The sequence below is a fragment of the Zootoca vivipara genome, chromosome 11 (genome assembly GCF_965207765.1).
Source record: "Zootoca vivipara chromosome 11, rZooViv2.hap1.1, whole genome shotgun sequence".
NCBI lineage: Eukaryota > Metazoa > Chordata > Lepidosauria > Squamata > Lacertidae > Zootoca > Zootoca vivipara.
The window spans coordinates 50825527-50842948 of record NC_142594.1 but is presented as its reverse complement, the minus strand read 5'-3'; the positions used below and the strand labels follow the sequence as shown (position 1 = coordinate 50842948).

The 17422-nt window shown below is 47.1% G+C and overlaps 1 protein-coding gene across 2 annotated transcripts in view; it reads right to left on the bottom strand.

Moving 5' to 3' along the window:
- LOC118091861 (mitogen-activated protein kinase kinase kinase 3) overlaps positions 1–17422 on the bottom strand; it is a 94729-nt gene that overhangs the window by 37228 nt on the left and 40079 nt on the right. For both annotated transcript variants that reach the window (XM_060280929.2, XM_060280930.2), the window contains exon 3: positions 5577–5686. In XM_060280929.2, the coding sequence (XP_060136912.1) occupies positions 5577–5686 (110 nt within the window). The remainder of the gene's footprint in view (positions 1–5576; positions 5687–17422) is intronic.

The window sequence follows — 17422 nt, the reverse complement described above, 5'->3', positions numbered from 1 at the left end:
TTTGCTTGATCTGATTTACATCCTATGCCCTTTTTAAAATGTGCTTTTTTTGTGGGGGAGGGGGAGGCTATTGGGTTGTTGTTTTTATTTCGATTATGTATTTTGTGGTTTTATACTGTGGCACCTCGGAAGTGGAACGGAATCCGTTCCGGAAGTCCATTCAACTTCCAAAACGTTCAGAAACCAAGGTGCGGCTTCTGATTGGCTGCAGAAAGCTCCTGCAGCCAATCGGAAGCCGCGGAAGTCGTGTTGGGACGTTCGGGTTCCGAAGAATGTTTGCAAACTGGAACACCCACTTCTGGGTTTGCGACGTTCAGGAGCCAAGACATTCGACTCGCAAGACGTTCGGGATCAAAGGCACGACTGTATCTTGATTTTATTTTGTAATCTGCCCTGAGACCCCCGGGTATAGGGCAGTGTATAAATTTAAATAATAATAATAACAACAACAACAATGATCCACACACAAAAATTCGCATACAGGTGGCTCCCTCCCCGTTGCTCTGCTCACAAGTCACGTGGCCTCCTTGATCCTGGCTACAAAATGCAAAAGGGGCAAGAGAGGACGCTGCTTTGTGCTGAGTCAGATCATTGGCCCATCTAGCTCAGTATTGTCTTCACTGACTGGCAGCAGCTCTCCAGGGTTTCAGGCAGGCAGGAGTCTCTCTCAGCCCTACCTGGAGACGCTGGGGATTGAACCTGAGACCTCCTGGATGTAAAGTGGATGCTCTACCTCTGAGCCAAAGCCCTCCCCATGCAAATCATATGTCCTGGAAACATCCTATAGAATTACCAGGCACAGAAATCTGAGGTTTTGTGCAATGAGTGCTGTTTGCTTCGCTGAGCAAGAGAGCTTTGAGCCGCCATCCCCGCCCGCAAGACTTGATGCCGTTTCTGCTGACCAGAACGACTCTGTTTAGGAACAACGTGTTGCTGGAAATCGCCAGAGCACTTGTTTAAAACAGCCCCAGAAGAGCCCCAGAAGAGGGGGGAAATAATGACTGCATCCTTTTTCTCCGGAATGAAACAATAACAACAACAGTGACCTCCTCTGGCCGAGGGCCAAAGAAAACACACCAGCCGCCTCTCACATAACAGCACTTGGCTGGCGAGGAGAGAAATGCGAGAGAGCCAGATGCAGAAGAAGGGGTGGGGGGGCTAGAAAAGATTTGCAGGGCTTCAACTTCCCCTGCACTCAAGTGCCGCTCACTAGGAAAAGAACTATTTGAGAAAAAGGGCCCCAAAGACCAACTTCATTTGAAACGGATGGATCCTGCACCCCTTTGCAGGGTAAAAGCAAGGGTGGGAATGAGTGTTTTTGTCTGTAGAGACGTCCAACATTTATGTGGCTGGAAGTGCAAAAGGAAGGCGTAAGAAGTCGCAACCATCGATCTGGCCACCTTGGCCTTTGACCCCCACCAGGGCCGGCCCACGGAAGCAGCCACCTCGGGCGACGGAATACCATGGGGCAATGCCCAGCGTCCCCAGCGGGGTCGTACGGCAGCTTCCAGCGAGATACTGCAAGCGCTCCATGAGATTTTGCTGGAAGCCACCACCAAGGCCGATCGCAGTAAGCAAGACTTGGGCAGTAAGAGCTGTTCGACAGTGAAACAGACTCCCCAGGGAAGTTGTGGACTCTCCTTCCTTGGAGGTTTTTAAGCAGAGGTTGAATGGCCACCTATCCTGTATGATCTAGCTGAGATTCCTGCATTGCACGGGGTTAGACTAGATGAACCTCGGTGTCCCTTGCAAATCTACAAGTCTATGACTTCTGGGAATAGCAATAAAAGGAAGGCAGCCCGTTAGAACGCGAGAAGCATCCTGCAAAGGGACCGCCTAGTCCAGCATCCCATTTTCCAAAGCTGTCAGCCAGTTGCTTACAGGGAAAGGGCTTTGTCTGATGTTCTTCCCCAGCAACTCTGCCTCTAAACCTGGAGGTGATGTATAGCCCTCAAGACGAATAGTCCTTGATAGGTCCACCCTCCACAAGATAACCTAAAGAAGGAGGGGGGGAGGAGCAAGACTGACGGCTACATTAGCAGTGGAATCGCTGGTATGTACGCCTGTCTTTTAGAAAACGAGGGCAGGAAGAAGATGGCCTCATCCCAAGGGAGGAAAAAACCATGGCGACCACTGTTTTGATGTATGTTTACATTTGATGCATGTAACATATATATATGTACACACACAAGGATCTAGCGAATTTCTGCTCAGCTTTCATTACAGCTTTGGAAGGAGGTGTGGAAAGAGCCAAGCTGGCTGGTTTAGATTATGAGAACTGTTGGAAAAAACTGGGGAGAGAGAAAAAAATAATCATAACAAAGCGTCTCTGAATGAGGTGAATCATGATCTCATGCAGCATTCCCTGAAGAAATAGCTGCTGTTTATAATAAAACACAGAGTACGCAGTTAAAAGTTGCAGTGGGCTGTTCGGAAACTCGCGGAGAGGAACCAAATGTTTTCTGTGCACAGATGAGCACAGATATAAAGGAGAGCAGAGGGCATTCTGGCCAGAGGGTGTGGTGCATTATGGGTAGCAGAAGGGCAATCTGGCCAAGGCGTGAGAGGCATTATGGGTAGCAGAAAGCCTAAGATGGGCAAAACCATCTGTGCCATCCCTGCCCATAGCTGCCAAGTCTCCTGTATTCCCCGGGAAACCCCCGTTTTTCCAGCTGTCCCCAGCCGAAAAAATGGGTGTTTTTTTTTTTGTTTTTCCGCGGTTTATTCTGGCGCGGCGGCCATTTTGGAACTGGGCGGAGCATGCTCAGAAGCGACTTTTGATGCTGCTTTGCCCAGTTCCAAAATGGCTGCAGCACGACTTCTGGTGCGGTGGCCATTTTTGAACAGGGCAGAGCAGCATCAAAAATCCACTTCTGAGCATGCTCCGCCCAGTTCCAAAATGGCGGCAGCGCTACTTCCGGTCCAGTCCCTTATTTCTCAGGCCGGAACTTGGCAGGTATGTCCCTGCCACTGTCTTGAAATGGACTACAACCCCTTTTTCCGTAATGCAGACAAAATGTTGGGCAACACACACAGGACCGAACTATGTTACATGGAAGCACATTTGCTGGTAGTCCCTTTTGCAAATGCCACTTTGTGAGGGAGCTATTGGAAGCTGATAAGTGTGTGTGGATGCCTCACCTTTTTTCACTTGCTTAACATTTCTCTACTCTAAATGAATTCCACCCCTGCCCAGGTGGCTTTTCTGCCCCATGGGATGGTCAATGCACAAACAAAATCCCACAGAGGAAAGATAGATGGCAGGGGAGGAGAGCTATCTCGATTGGAGAACAGCAAGGCCAAGGAATGGCTAAGCAGCTCTCCTCCTCCTTGCCATTTTTATACACACATACATGCATCCACACACAACACAGTTGTCAGAAGGCGAGGCGGCTTATTTCCACACTCCCCTGTTGACACCTGCTGCAACCATCAGCTGCTAAAAAGTACAAAGCAGTTTCACGGCGAACCTTTGCTTCGGGTCTCCCACAAATGAATGGTTGGTACAAGGAGGGGAGAGGGAAGGGGGGGATGGTACAGAGAGCTTGGAAAGAGGGGCGGCCAGAAATCTGAGAAAATAACCTGTGTGTGTGGAACATGCATAGCTGCCAAGTCTCCCGTATTCCCCGGGAAACCCCCGTTTTCCTAGTTGTTCTCAGCTGAAAAAACGGATTTTTTTTTGTTTTTCCCCGGTTTATTCTGGTGCGACGGCCATTTTGGAACTGGGCGGAGCATGCTCAGAAGCGACTTTTGATGCAGCTCTGTCCAGTTCCAAAATGGCTGCATTGCGACTTCTGGTGCGGCGGCCATTTTGGAACTGGGCAGTGCAGCATCAAAAGTCGCTTCTGAGCATGCTCCGCCCAGTTCCAAAATGGCGGCAGCGCTACTTCCGGTCTGCTACTTCCGGTCCGGTCCCTTATTTCTCCCACTGGAACTTGGTAGGTATGAGAACGTGTGAAAAACGAAAACAAGGAATGTGCAACTTTTTGCAAAAGAAAGCACACAACTCGTTGAACAAATCCCGACTTTCAAGCTGTTCTTCAGATCGTTCCAGGATGGGCCTCTGCCTTCACCCGTCACCTTTCATAAAATGTTAATCCACCCACCACAAAGCCGACAAAATCTCACTAGGTCATCAGACATCACCGCAGCTGTTAGGGAGCCCGCGGGTTTGCTTAACATCTTGGATCCTTTTCAGCAGCCGTCGGATCTAGTGACACCTTGGAGGATGTGTGTGGACACGGACAGGCGCATTTTGAGCTTCTATCAAGCAGGTGTGCATCACTGTGGTATGGGGAAGACCGACAGTAGGTGGAGCCAGTCACAACGACAAGCAGAGCCAACTGACTCTGGTCACTCTGGGAGACCAGAGTTAGTTGGCTTTGCTTGTCGTTGGGTCTGGCTCCACCTACTGTCGGTGCCAGCGATGGAAAGAAGATAAAAGTCCCTACCAGAGAAGGATGGCAGATCAAGTTGATGGACTGTGCCAAAATGGCTAAAATGACCGGAAGAAGCAGAAATCAGGAAGACCAAACTTTTAACAAGGAACAGGGGAAATTTAAAAGTTGGATGTAAGGGGAAGAGAGTATAGAGAACCTCCCCCTTGCATCGGGAGTAGCTCCTCCCCAAGCAGCGATGGGCTCTGAAGAGGCTAGTCAGGAAGCGGAGAGAGAGTGCTAGGTCTCTGGCAGCATGGGAGAGCCCCGGCTCCACAGGAGGGAAGAGAGAGAGGCGGAAAGGGAAAGCACGGAGCGTGGAGCTTTTCCCCTGGTTCCGGAATTACAGAGGAGGAGAAAGGGGAGGAGATTCACTGTCCCGAGGCTATTATGTTGGGGGAAGTCGCGCAGGGGGGCAGTGCCGGATTCTGGATCGGAATAAGCAGACATGTTTCCAACACCCCGTTACACTGTAAATAGAGTGCACCAATAAAGACTGTTAAAAGACAAGCATGCGGAAAGTCGTTACTCTAGAGTAGTCGCAACAACCCCTGACATTACCTTCAAGACCATTGTAAACAGTTGAAATCGTTAGTAGGGTTGGAATATCACTTGTAGTTTAATGGTGAATTTTGGATACAGTGGAGAGATAGAAGATTTAGATTATTAAAAGAGATGCAGGAGGAAATGATTAACAACAGGGCCCACAAAGGGGAGGAGGGAAGTCCAGGAGATTCCTTGGAATCTTGTTTTTATGTTGTATGCTGGACATGTGAATGTAAAATTTTAATCTGAAAACCAAATCAATAAACTTACTTCTTTTTTTACAAAAAACAACAACTAACTCTGGTCTCACCACCGGGATCTTTCTCCATGCTGTTTTACCAAGGTGAGACGGAGACTAAAATGAAGGAGGGAGCCTACAGGTAGTTCATTAGTTTCAATGGGTCTACTCTAGAGTAAAACATCACTGAATACCGCCTGTTGCAAGCAGAAAGGCAGGCAGGCGATGGCTAGCTGAGGGCAGATTAAGGTGGGTGGGGAAGTGTCCCATTCATCCTAATGGACCAGACTCCCGGTGTTTGAGAAAGGACAACGTTTTGAGCCCTGTAGGAAGGTGTTCCCAGCAACTCAACTCACCTGTTTGTTGGAATAGACATGGTTTTTGTTCCGGTTGGTGTCCAAGAGGCCCCCGCATTTGCCCAAGGCGGCGAGATCTTTCATAATAGAGTTGAGTGCCTCCTCTTCGTCTGCAGAAGAAAGGAAACAGATTTAGTCTTGTGAAACACAAGGCCTTACCCTTCTGGACCTCTCCAAGCGCCTTGTGTTACACAGGTTAATTCAAGAACGAGTGATCCGAGATTCCCACATGTGTAAGACAAGCTACGGCAAAAATCTTTTATTCTTAGCAGAGAGAAAAGGAGGAAGCAAGTAGGCACAGATAAGTGTGTTTAAATGAGAACACTTCACACAATTTATATAGTTGCAAATTTGTTTGTATTTTCAGACAGTGCAATCTTCAGTACATTTTTTTAAAAAAATCAGTCGTGAGTGCCAGTGTGGCACAGTGTGGGTACAAATACATGCATTGATACTGCAGATTTTAAAGGTTAATATCCAATTGAAGCAAGAACTTTTTTTTCTTTTAGGGCTCATAGATAAACAACTGGAAAAGGACTGTGGAAGGTTATTCCAGGATATGATTACAGCGGCAAGTTTTACACGCAAAAAGATGGAAAGATACAGCCCACCCCTACTATGGAGGAATGGTTGACAAAACTATTGGACTTATCTGAGATGGCAAACTTAACAGGTTTAATTAGAGAAAAACTATTATTGACATTTATTAAAGACTAGAAACTTCTTATGGACTTTTTGTGTGTAAGAGAAAATGAACTCGTAACTTTTGGATTTGAAGATTGGAAAAAACATTGTCTTATAGAAAACAGAATAGTTGGATGTTAATGAGTGAATACTATATTTAGCTGATATGTATTTTCCATTCTCTTTTTCTTTCCCTACTCCCCCTGCTCCGCTTTTTCTTCTTTTTGAGCCCTGTACCTTTTTAGATTATAGTTTTTATTCTGGCATATTATAAAAAAGATACTTTGAACTGGGTATGAACTTTTGTATATCTTTTGATAAGTACCAATAAAAACCAGTTGTTACTAGTTTTTTTTTAAAGGAAATCTATACCTGTAGGTTTCTCAGAAAATGAGAAGACGAGCTCCTACTAGCATGGAATAGAAGGAGTAATCCCCTTCCCTCAGTTACCAGCAGGGTGGATTTGATTTAAATCAAACTGATTTAAATCACGATTTAAATCACTAGTCAGTAAGGCTTGATTTAAATCATAGTTTTCTACATAAAGACTAATTCTTGCTGGTATAACTTTAATATGCTGGTAGATGAAGATTTTTAGAATAACAACTTTTCATATTAGTTTTTTTATCCCCAGTTTAATAGGTTAATCATTCATACTGTATTTGGACAACTTTTCTGTTGTACTTAGGAAGGAGAAAAATAATCATTACCTTAATAATAACAATTTAAATAGATTTATTCAACTGAAACAATAACATTACAGCATATGTTATTTGCTTAAACAAACATCCATGTTTGTTAAGTAATTTGGCTAAACAAAAACAAAATATATATATTTTAAGAAACTTAGACTGTCAGACCAGCCTACACATGAAAAACTTAAATACTGTCCACTCCAAACAATCAGAAAAATATTGTTTCTATTCTATTCACTGAACTTTTTGAAACTTAGCACTGAAGGGGTTGATTCTGTATTCATAGGTTTGTAGAACAATAGGATTAAGGTCTTTTTCTCAACTCTATTCATGTTATAACATTTTTGCTGTGAAGAAGAGGCATGTGATCTCTGCTTAGTCAAATTCAGTTTTGAGAACTGCAAAAGTACACCAAGCATCTGTGATAATATCTTGCAGGCAGAGAAACTGCCCAATAATCTTACAAAAACCTCTGGAAGAGCATGACATTGTGAATGGATTAATGGAATTTATTTACCAAAAAAATTAAACATATACAACCTTATTCTACATAATTAAAAATCTAATCTTTATTTCATGATGGAATAACCTTTGGATGGTAATATATTTTCCTCAAAAAGCATTTTATTTTAAAAAATCCGATTTAAATCTGATTTAAATTTTGATTTTTTTTAAAAAAATCATTGATTTTTATCCACCCTGGTTACCAGAATGGGGCAGTGTGGTCCTGTGATTGTCAGTGGTAAGGAGCTGTCATTATGTTTTCCTGGGGTTCCCCACCCAAGAGAAAGATCACCACCAGTCTGAAGCAGCAGAAAAAGCTGCAAATCTAAATGTTTCCTTTATGCATGGAAACACTGAACCAGTTCACAGGTTGCAGTAGCCAGGCCCGGATGCTAGCAGTCGAAGGCTTTCGGCCATGCCCAAGAGTCCCCATGTCTTAGAAGGGGTGCCTGGCCAGTATACCTGAAGGAGCGTCTCCACCCCCATCATTCTGCCCGGACACTGAGGTCCAGCACCGAGGGCCTTCTGGCAGTTCCCCCGTTGCGAGAAGCCAAGTTGCAGGGAACCAGGCAGAGGGCCTTCTCGGTGGTGGCACCCGCCCTGTGGAACGCCCTCCCACCAGATGTCAAAGAGAAAAACAACTACCAGGTTTTTTAGAATACATTTTTAGAAGTTTAGGGAGGCTTTTAATGTTTAATAGATTATTTTATTTCATTTTTCTGTTGGAAGCCGCCCAGGGCCACTTCTCAACAGGAGCCAAACTTGGCTCCTATGCGCAGTGGCCGTGCACCATTTTAAATTGCCTCAAATGCAATGCCCCAGCAGCCAGTAAGTCTTCACAAATCTCTGGACTGGTGGGTTGCATTCTGGGTAGATTAAGATGGCAGGCAGCCACTGCGGATGAAAGCAGTGCATGGATCCCATTTCAAAGGAGGAGGAGCACCTCCCCTCTGCTAAAATGCCACAAGGAGGACAATGGAAGGTGTGACCGATGTGGTGGTCTTGCATAGCTGCCAAGTCTCCCGCTGAAAAATGCGGGATCAGCAGCGGCGCGGCACCGGAAGTCGCTTCTACGCATGTCCGGACATGCGTAGAAGCGACTTCCGGTGCCCCGCGACCCATGTCTGGGCACCAGAAATCGGGCGGCACCAGCACTCAAAATGGAGCCTCCCTGGCAAGTAGGAAATCCGGGGAATTTACGGGATTTTTCCCAATCTGGGCTGCCAGCGGGAAACAGTTTAAAATACGGGGGTTTCCCGCGAAAAACGGGAGACTTGGCAGCTACGTGGTCTTGGCAGCAGGGGAAAAAGTGCAGGTTGGGGTTTTGGGGGGGCAGAACTGTGCTGCAGGACGCCTGAAATCTGGCACCAGCCCCTTAGTTAATGCTTTACTGTGAACGAGCTGGATTGGGCTCTTTTCTTTGTCCCTGCTCACACTGGGGAGAAACGAGTCACGATACCTGACTTAGCATTACGAGAAAACCAGGTCGTAGTTTGTTTTGCTACGAAGGAACCACAAGTCAGCAAGCCTTGGCTACAGACTGAGGTTTGCCATGAGCGAAACAGAACACGGTCCCTGGTTCTGCCGTAACACTTAGCCAGGGCTTGTGCTTTGTTGATTGATTGATTTAATTGGTATACTGCCCATCATCCGTAGATCTCAGGCAGGTTCACAACATAGAAATGCAAAATGAGAACAGAAAGTACATAATAAAACGAAAACAAACGAGTCACGACCCCCCAAAAAAACACATTTAAAAGGCCATGGAATGGTTAATCAGCCCGAGGCCTGGTTACAGAGAAACATTTTCACCGGGTACCTAAGGGTGTATAATGAAGGTGCCAGGCGAGGCTCCCTGGGGAGAGCATTCCACAAATGGGGGGCCACCACAGAAAAGGCCCCGTTCTCATATTGCCACCCTCCGAACCTCTTGTGGAGGGGGCACAGGAAGAAGAGCCTTAGATGATGATTGCAGATGAGTGCTTCTCTCCAGCGTGAGCCAGGAGGCATGTGTTGGAGCAAAGTGGCAGCAATTTGCTTGCGCATAATACGCTCTTGGTTTATGGCTCTGTCTCCCTCTCCCTCACACTATATCCATAGTGATAAAAACCTAGAAAGCACAAGAGCTTGTGAGGACATCAAGAGTAGCCTTAATACCAGGACACAGAAGCATAGAACCATGGAGTTGGATGGGACCTCCAACGGTCATTTAGTCTAACCCCCTTCAATGCATCTAAAGCATCCATGACAGATGACAGATGGCCAACAGGTCAGATCGCTGAGCTACCTTGCCTCCTCTCATGGGCAGCGGAGATCTTTCCTCACCCTTCTACACGATTTTGGTTTTAACCAAATATGCCGGTTGCCAAATCCAGGGGTTTTATGTGTGCAGCTGCGGGCTATGTGTTCTACTACTGAGCTGGCACCATTGCACCCAAAACCATTCGAATCCTGCTCCAAGCCTTGTCCTGCTGGCTCTACTGTTGTCCGTCGGTCAGGTGGCTTAAAGACAACATCTGCCTTCAGTGACTGGAAAATGTACAGCCCTGTGTTTTTCTACCTCAGCAGCAGTCCAGAAGGATGAACTAACAAGGGAAGACCACTCTGATGTACGGAAGAGCCACTTCCCCCTCTGCTCGATCTCCAAAAACATTTGTACTTCAGGAAACCCCTTTCTCCTGAGTTCTGTAAACAAAAATAGATGGCAGGATGCTCCTTCAGACAGTCCCATGTGTGTGGCTTAAACAATAAGAAAACTTGTTTGTTAAAGCATCGGTGGAGCGATGCTCAACCTCCAAGTCCTCCCAAAATAATAATAATAATAATAATCAGAATTCATTGGAGAAGACAGCTGCAATGCAGATCAGAAGAGCTGGCATCCCGGCTTGCAAAGCTGCTGCTCATTCAGTCCTGTTTACAAAGGATCCTGGGCAGAAATTGATGAATCCTGGCTCTTGGGATCCACCCTCCAGGGTCTCTTGTCCTTACTCATTCTTAGTTCTAACTCAATACTTAAGGGGGCATGATCTGAGATTATTATTGGGTGTGTGGTAATTCCTTTGACTATCCAATTACTATTGGCAAGTGCCCATTGTTATCCACCCCTGGCACCACCACCGCTGCTGGGGCAGCAGCTGGCACAAGACCCCTCGCTAAGTTTGGGGCAGGGGAAGGTGAGGGAGCTGTGTGCCAGGTGCTGAAACTGACAGCCGTGACAAGGAATTCAGGACAGCAACACAGACAAAAGCCAGAAGGCAACATAACTCAAGCCACAGTGAGTGGCTTGACAGGACTGCCTGCCTTCTGCTCACCGAGGACATCAGTATCCGGTGCATTTGAAAACATGGCACATTCCTTCTTCTCATGGCTGAAGAGTTAAGACGGGAAATGTGTGGGGAACGGCTGGCAACGTCCCCAGAAGCCTGCTTGCCATTGGCAAGTGCTCGCTCTCTCTCTTCTCTGAGGGCGGCAACACAAGCATCTCTCCACAGAGAAGTGTTTTGGTGATGTGAGCCCTCTCTCCGCTTGCAGTGCGAAGCGGCGCGGCCCAGGTGCATGTTTGGCAGCTCTCTAAGAACCAGCACTTAAAACATGCTCCCTGGCAGTTTAGCATGCGAGGACATGGGAACACGTGGTCCTATAAATAAATGTGTTGCAGGGGAGAATACGAGGGCAGGGGGAAGTCTTAGCCACCTACTCCTGCCTGCCACTCCCTGATGGCTCTGCATTAACATTTCAAGGGAAACCCCCTCAAAACGCACCGTTCTGCCCTAAAACACCCTGGGGGTGGGATTTTTGAGATGAGTGCAAAATAACAAGCACATCCCCTGCCTCACCCATAGGACTCGTCCATCTACCTTCACTCCCCACCCCCACCCCCCCACCCCAGCCAGGCACCCCCAGCTAAGTGGCGCCTTCCCCTCGCTGACTTTCACATCACCTCAACTTCCCTTTTCAAGCAGTTCTTGAGAACCCGTTTGGCTTTCTCTCCCATTGCCTAGCTTTCAAATGCTATCTTTCGCCTCTCGGCCTTGCAAGAGGAAATGAGAGGATTTGCAAAAAGCGGAGTTTAAGAAAACATGCACTGTCTTGACAGTGGAACGGACTCCCTCGGGAGGTGGTGGAGTTTTTAAAGCAGAGGTTGGATGGCCATCTGCCGTGGGTGCTTTAGTTGAGATTCCTGCATCACTGGGGGTTGGATTAGATGACCCTCGGGGTCCCTTCCAACTACAATTCTATGATTCTACGTCAGGCATCCCCAGACTTCGGCCCTCCAGATGTTTTGGACTACAATTCCCATCATCCCTGACCACTGGTCCTGTTAGCTAGTGATCATGGGAGTTGTAGGCCAAAACATCTGGAGGGCCGCAGTTTGGGGATGCCTGTTCTACGTAGTCCTGTTACCGCAAACATGAACCATCAATTTTGAACCCCACACACACCCTAAATGCTTTTTCCACCTCACAAACATGTTGCTAGCATAATATTTAATGTGAGAGAGGGGGAACAGTAAATAACAGCACAATAAGTGCTATTAGCCCTGCTTCCAAGTCTTCCTCATTGGCTGACTCAGGATTGTTTACTTACAGGGCAACCCTGCACACGTCTCCTGAGATATAAATATTTGTTGTTGTTGTTTAGTCGTTTAGTCGTGTCCGACTCTTCGTGACCCCATGGACCATAGCACGCCAGGCACTCCTGTCTTCCACTGCCTCCCACAGTTTGGTCAAAGTCATGTTCATAGCTTCGAGAACACTGTCCAGCCATCTCGTCCTCTGTCGTCCCCTTCTCCTAGTGCCCTCAATCTTTCCCAACATCAGGGTCTTTTCCAGAGAGTCTTCTCATGAGGTGGCCAAAGTATTGGAGCCTCAGCTTCACGATCTGTCCTTCCAGTGAGCACTCAGGGCTCATTTCCTCCAGAATGGATAGGTTTGATCTTCTTGCAGTCCATGGGACTCTCAAGAGTCTCCTCCAGCACCATATAATTCAAAAGCATCCATTCTTCGGCAATCAGCCTTCTTTATGGTCCAGCTCTCACTTCCATACATCACTACTGGGAAAACCATAGCTTTAACTATACAGACCTTTGTCGGCAAGGTGATGTCTCTGCTTAATTATTGAGCTTAATGGGGGGGAAACCTCTGTCCGTCCAGTGCAGGGCTGGGAAACCTCTGTCCGTCCAGATGTCGCTAAACTACAACTCCCATCAGCCCTAGCAGCATTAAGGAGGCGGATGGCCAACTGGTAAAGCTGGCCCCCGGAACCTGCACTGTGAGGAGCTGGGGTTTAAAAGAATAGCCTTCCTCCACCACCCTCCTTTCATTCACATAACATTTGTAAACTAAACTGAGCCGATTTCAGCTTGAAATTATGATCCGAGATTGCCTTCTTATCGCTTCGACGTGGGGCTTTCCCGCCCGGCCTGAGATTCCAAACCGCAAGCTCTCAAACCTTTGCCACAAATCTGCCGCTGATTCAGCCGCCTGGCAGAATACCAGCGCCTCCCCCCACCCCAACCTAGTTGTGACAGCTCTGGTAGGCTCAGATCCTGTCTAGATCTCCCAGGCTCCACTCCTCCCTGTGCATACGTGTGTCTCTGTGTGTGGGGGGGGAATCGCTAAGAGGAGAATCTGAGTTCCTAGTTCGCCTTCGCCGTTTGAGAGCCGGATGAGAAAACAGCCGCGAGAAAACAGGGTCAGCATCAGACCACCCAAACAGCTTAGCTGTCAAATGCGGGGGAATATGGGAGAGACGAAGGAACAACTTAGCAACATTTGGAAGGTCTAGACAGGCCTGTTATTGTTGGCTTTGCTAGCAGGCTATTAGTTGGGAGAAAATTTGCCGTGGGTTCCAAGGATCTGCTTCCATCAACAATGGGGGAAGAAACAGAAACTCCCCGTTTCGAAAGATTTAGGGGGCAGATGGTCAGGGCGAAAGGAGGAAAGGGTTTGCAGACTCGGTACAGAATACTGTATTTTCAGAATATCGATCCGAAAAGACCACCAGGAAGTTGTGGTCCCCTATCTATTTTAAAAGTTGCACACAACAGGACCACCTGTGATTTTGGTGGTCTAACTTCGGTTCAAACGTGGCTTATGTGAGGATGGGAGACCCCTGCAGTCCAGAGGGCACCAAGTGATCACCAAACAAAAGCCTCAGCAAGGAGAGGTAGAGGGGCATTCTGCGGTCACGGATTAAAGCCCAGGTTGCTAAATACTGGAAGCAGCAAACATTACCAACAATTGACGAATGGCAGATGAAGATGATGGAATTCATGGAACTGGCTGAGATGACCGGACGAATCCGCAACCAGGGAGAACAAGCGATGGAAGAAGAGTGGAAAGATTTTAAATTGTACTTTAAAAAGTATGCTAAAGTAATATTTTAGATTAGAAATTAAGTGGTAAATAAAACTGTGGAATATTTTAAGAGGTTATTTAGAAGGGGAAAAAAAGAGATGTATTTTAAAAGGTGATTAGTTGGATGTAGAATTTGCTACTTAGAAATGTATATAAGAACCACAGGGACGGGAACCCGAGGAGGTCCCAACTTACACTGTGAGGAAGATAAGATGTAATGCTTTATTTTTTATTTTTCTTTTGTATTTTTGTATCCTGTATCTTTGTTTTTCTCCTTTTTCTTTTATATTGTTTTAAAAAAATTTGTTAATCCTTTTGTGGAAAATCAATAAAATATTTATTTTTAAAAAAAAGCCCAGGATTAAGATAAGAAACTGCAGTCGTCATAGTCTTGGCCCTTTGTGGTTGCTAAGAGCAAACAATGACTGCTAAGACGCCCTGTTTGTACAAATGCTGCCTTCACTTTTTACTGCAACAGCAAACAGGCAGCCAGCTGGCTTCGAGTCTCAGCTTCCTTGGTGGAATCTATGCACATATTTAAAAAAAAACCGCTGTGAAAATCCTTTTTTTTAAGTTTGGAAAAATACATTGAATTTTGCATAGCTCACTGTGGCCATCTAGTGTCACATTTGTATACTGCACACCACAAAACATTTTAAATGTTTTATTTGCAGCTGTGTAGCTGAATCCCTTCTCTGTGCAGATGTGTGGTAGTGTTCGACACAACAAAGGACATATACACCATATGTTCACATTCCCCCTTGCCTGCAAAAAATTGTGGAAAGTGTAGTTTTCCCCTCACGGGGGTTACAATTCCCAGTACCCTTAACAAACTACAGTTCCTAGGTTTCTCTGGAGGGGGGGTGCTTTAAATGTTTAGCATTGGCCTAGCGTGTGGTAGGGTGGGACATGGGTGACGCTGTGGTTTAAACCACTGAGCAGCTTGGACTTGCTGATCGGAAGGTCGGCGGTTCGAATCCCCGCGATGGGGTGAGCTCCCGTTGCTCGGTCCCTGCTCCTGCCAACCTAGCAGTTCAAAAGTATGCAGTGCAAGTAGATAAATAGGTACCACTCTGGCGGGAAGGTAAACGGCGTTTCCGTGCGCTGCTCGGGTTTGCCAGAAGCGACTTAGTCATGCTGGCCACATGACCCAGAAGCTTTCTGCGGACAAACGCCGGCTCCCTCGGCCTGTAAAACGAGATGAGCACTGCAACCCCAGAGTCGTTCACGACTGGACTTAACTGTCAGTTGTCCCTTTACCTTTACCTGGCATGTGGTATACATTTTACACATTCCTCCGGGGAGCTGAGAGGCGCTATTTTGGGATTTTTACAGGTGGAGAGACATCTTTTTCTTGAGCAGGTGCATGAACACACGGAGGGCCAAGCAGAGAGGCTCGGAGGGCCACATTCTGCTTGCGGGCCTGAGATTCCCCAGCCTTGCACTACAGCATAGGCCAGGGTTGCCATCTGCTGCCCCTGCCCATCACAATGGCAAACACATGTCACTAGAAATAACGATAACTTTAATGGTGGAAAACAGCACAAGTGGGCCTTTAAAAGGAAGAATATCGTTACTGGGCCCACACACTGTGCAGATAAAAAAACCAACCAACCCAGAAATCCCTTCTCTCTCTCTCTCTCTCTCTCTCTCTCTCTCTCTCTCTCTCTCTCGTAATGAAATACTTGGGCAGCTGTTTTTCCTGGACCTTACAAGCGGCTAAAAGGATATTTGAGTTCTAAAACAGGGATTTCCCTCCCCTGTTCCCCAGCCTAGGTTCCCCTATCACTTATCGCTGCAATAAAACCATAACCAGAGGGGTTTGCAATCCGTCGCCACGGCAACAGCCCCACGGTCCAAAACAGAGCAGGCCTGAGGGAAGGCTGGAGTGGGCCGCGTTCCTTACGTCCTACTCGCTCCTGGCTGAAGTTTCTGGTTTCTCGCACGCGGGGCGGGGGGGGGGCAGGGAGCAGCAAGAAAGCAGCTGCGTCAACACTTTGTGCCTTCGGTATGGCGTGTGAATCGCCCTCGGAGCCGAATTGCACAAGGTTGATCCCCCCGCAAACACACCCCGTTCCACCTTCCTCCTTCGTTTGGGAGAGGAGGAATCTCGGCAGCTCCAGGGATCCAGCCCACCGACTAACTTCTGCATTTGGTGGTGGGCCTTTGTGAACAAGCGGACCCACAACTGAGAGCCAGCCGCCCGCCAATCATCCCAATCCCAATCATGAGGTGGCCAAAGTATTGGAGCCTCAGCTTCAGGATCTGTCCTTCCAGTGAACACTCAGGGCTGATTTCCTTAAGAACTGGTAGGTTTGATCTTCTTGCAGTCCATGGGACTCTCAAGAGTCTCCTCCAGCACCATAATTCAAAAGCATCAATTCTTCAATTAATGTAAAATTAATTCAACTTTAATTAATATTTAGGATTTAGATCTTTGCTGATTTGCTCCTATACATGGTGAACGAACGCCCAGGGTTCCTGCCCCTTTTAATTGTCAGTTACACGTAGGAGGAATGCTGGCAACTGAGGCTTGCAATGCTGCCCATGTTCAGCTTCAAAACAACAACCAGGTAAGACACAGAAAGTGTTTTCATGAATTTGACAGACATCCAACACAGAAATGGTGACACCAGCACAGACTCTGAAGGAACTCATCTATAGAAGCGGACGTTTGAAACTGATAATGGCTACTTATCATAGCATAATGCTACTGAGAAGGGTGGGTTTTTTAATGACACGGTATCTAAATCCTGTTAAATAAAACACCAATTTCCTAGAACGAAAGATGGCCAAGTTCACAACTCCACTCCCCGCAAACAGGCAAACCATCAACAGTTCAGTCGGTAGAGCATGAGCCTTTTAATCTCAGGGTCATAGGTTCAAGCCCTGCACTGGGCAAAAGGGGCTGGACTAGATGACCTTTGCGGTGGTTCTAACTCTACCATTCTATGATTCTACCAGCACATGCAAATGCACAAAAGGGATAAAGCATGGACAAAAAAGCAGGTAGCATGCCACACACCCCGTAGCACAAAAAAGCAAGCAACCCCTCAAAAATAAAAAATAAAAAAGGGCAGGGGGTTCTCTGCAGGTCCTAAGGTTGTTGCCTGATGGAACCCACTATCTTTTAAGGTGTCACAATCTGGGGCTGACATCTATAGTGGTACCTCGCGAGACGAAATCAATTCGTTCAGTCAGTTTGTATTGCAAAAATTTCGTCTTGTGAAGCGCGGTTTCCCATAGGAATGCATTGAAATTTAATTAATGCGTTCCTATGGGCAAAAAAACCGGCGCTGACTCACTCGCCACGGCCGGAAGTTTTTAAGGCTCTGGGGAGGGGGAAGCAGGAGGAGGGCCAGGGAGAGGCTCCCTCCCTCCTTCCCCAGCAGCCGTTCGCGCACCCAACCAGACGGCCGCTCCGGAAGCCCCGCGACTTCTGCTTGGCGCCTCCACGCAGCCATGCTCCCTCCCTCCTTCCCCAGCAGCCATTCGCACACCCAATCAGACGGCCGCTCTTCCATTCGTGCGCCTGCCCTGCTTCCTCTTGCGAAGCACGGCCATAGGAAACTTCGTCTTGCGAGTCTCCAAAAAACTCGCAACA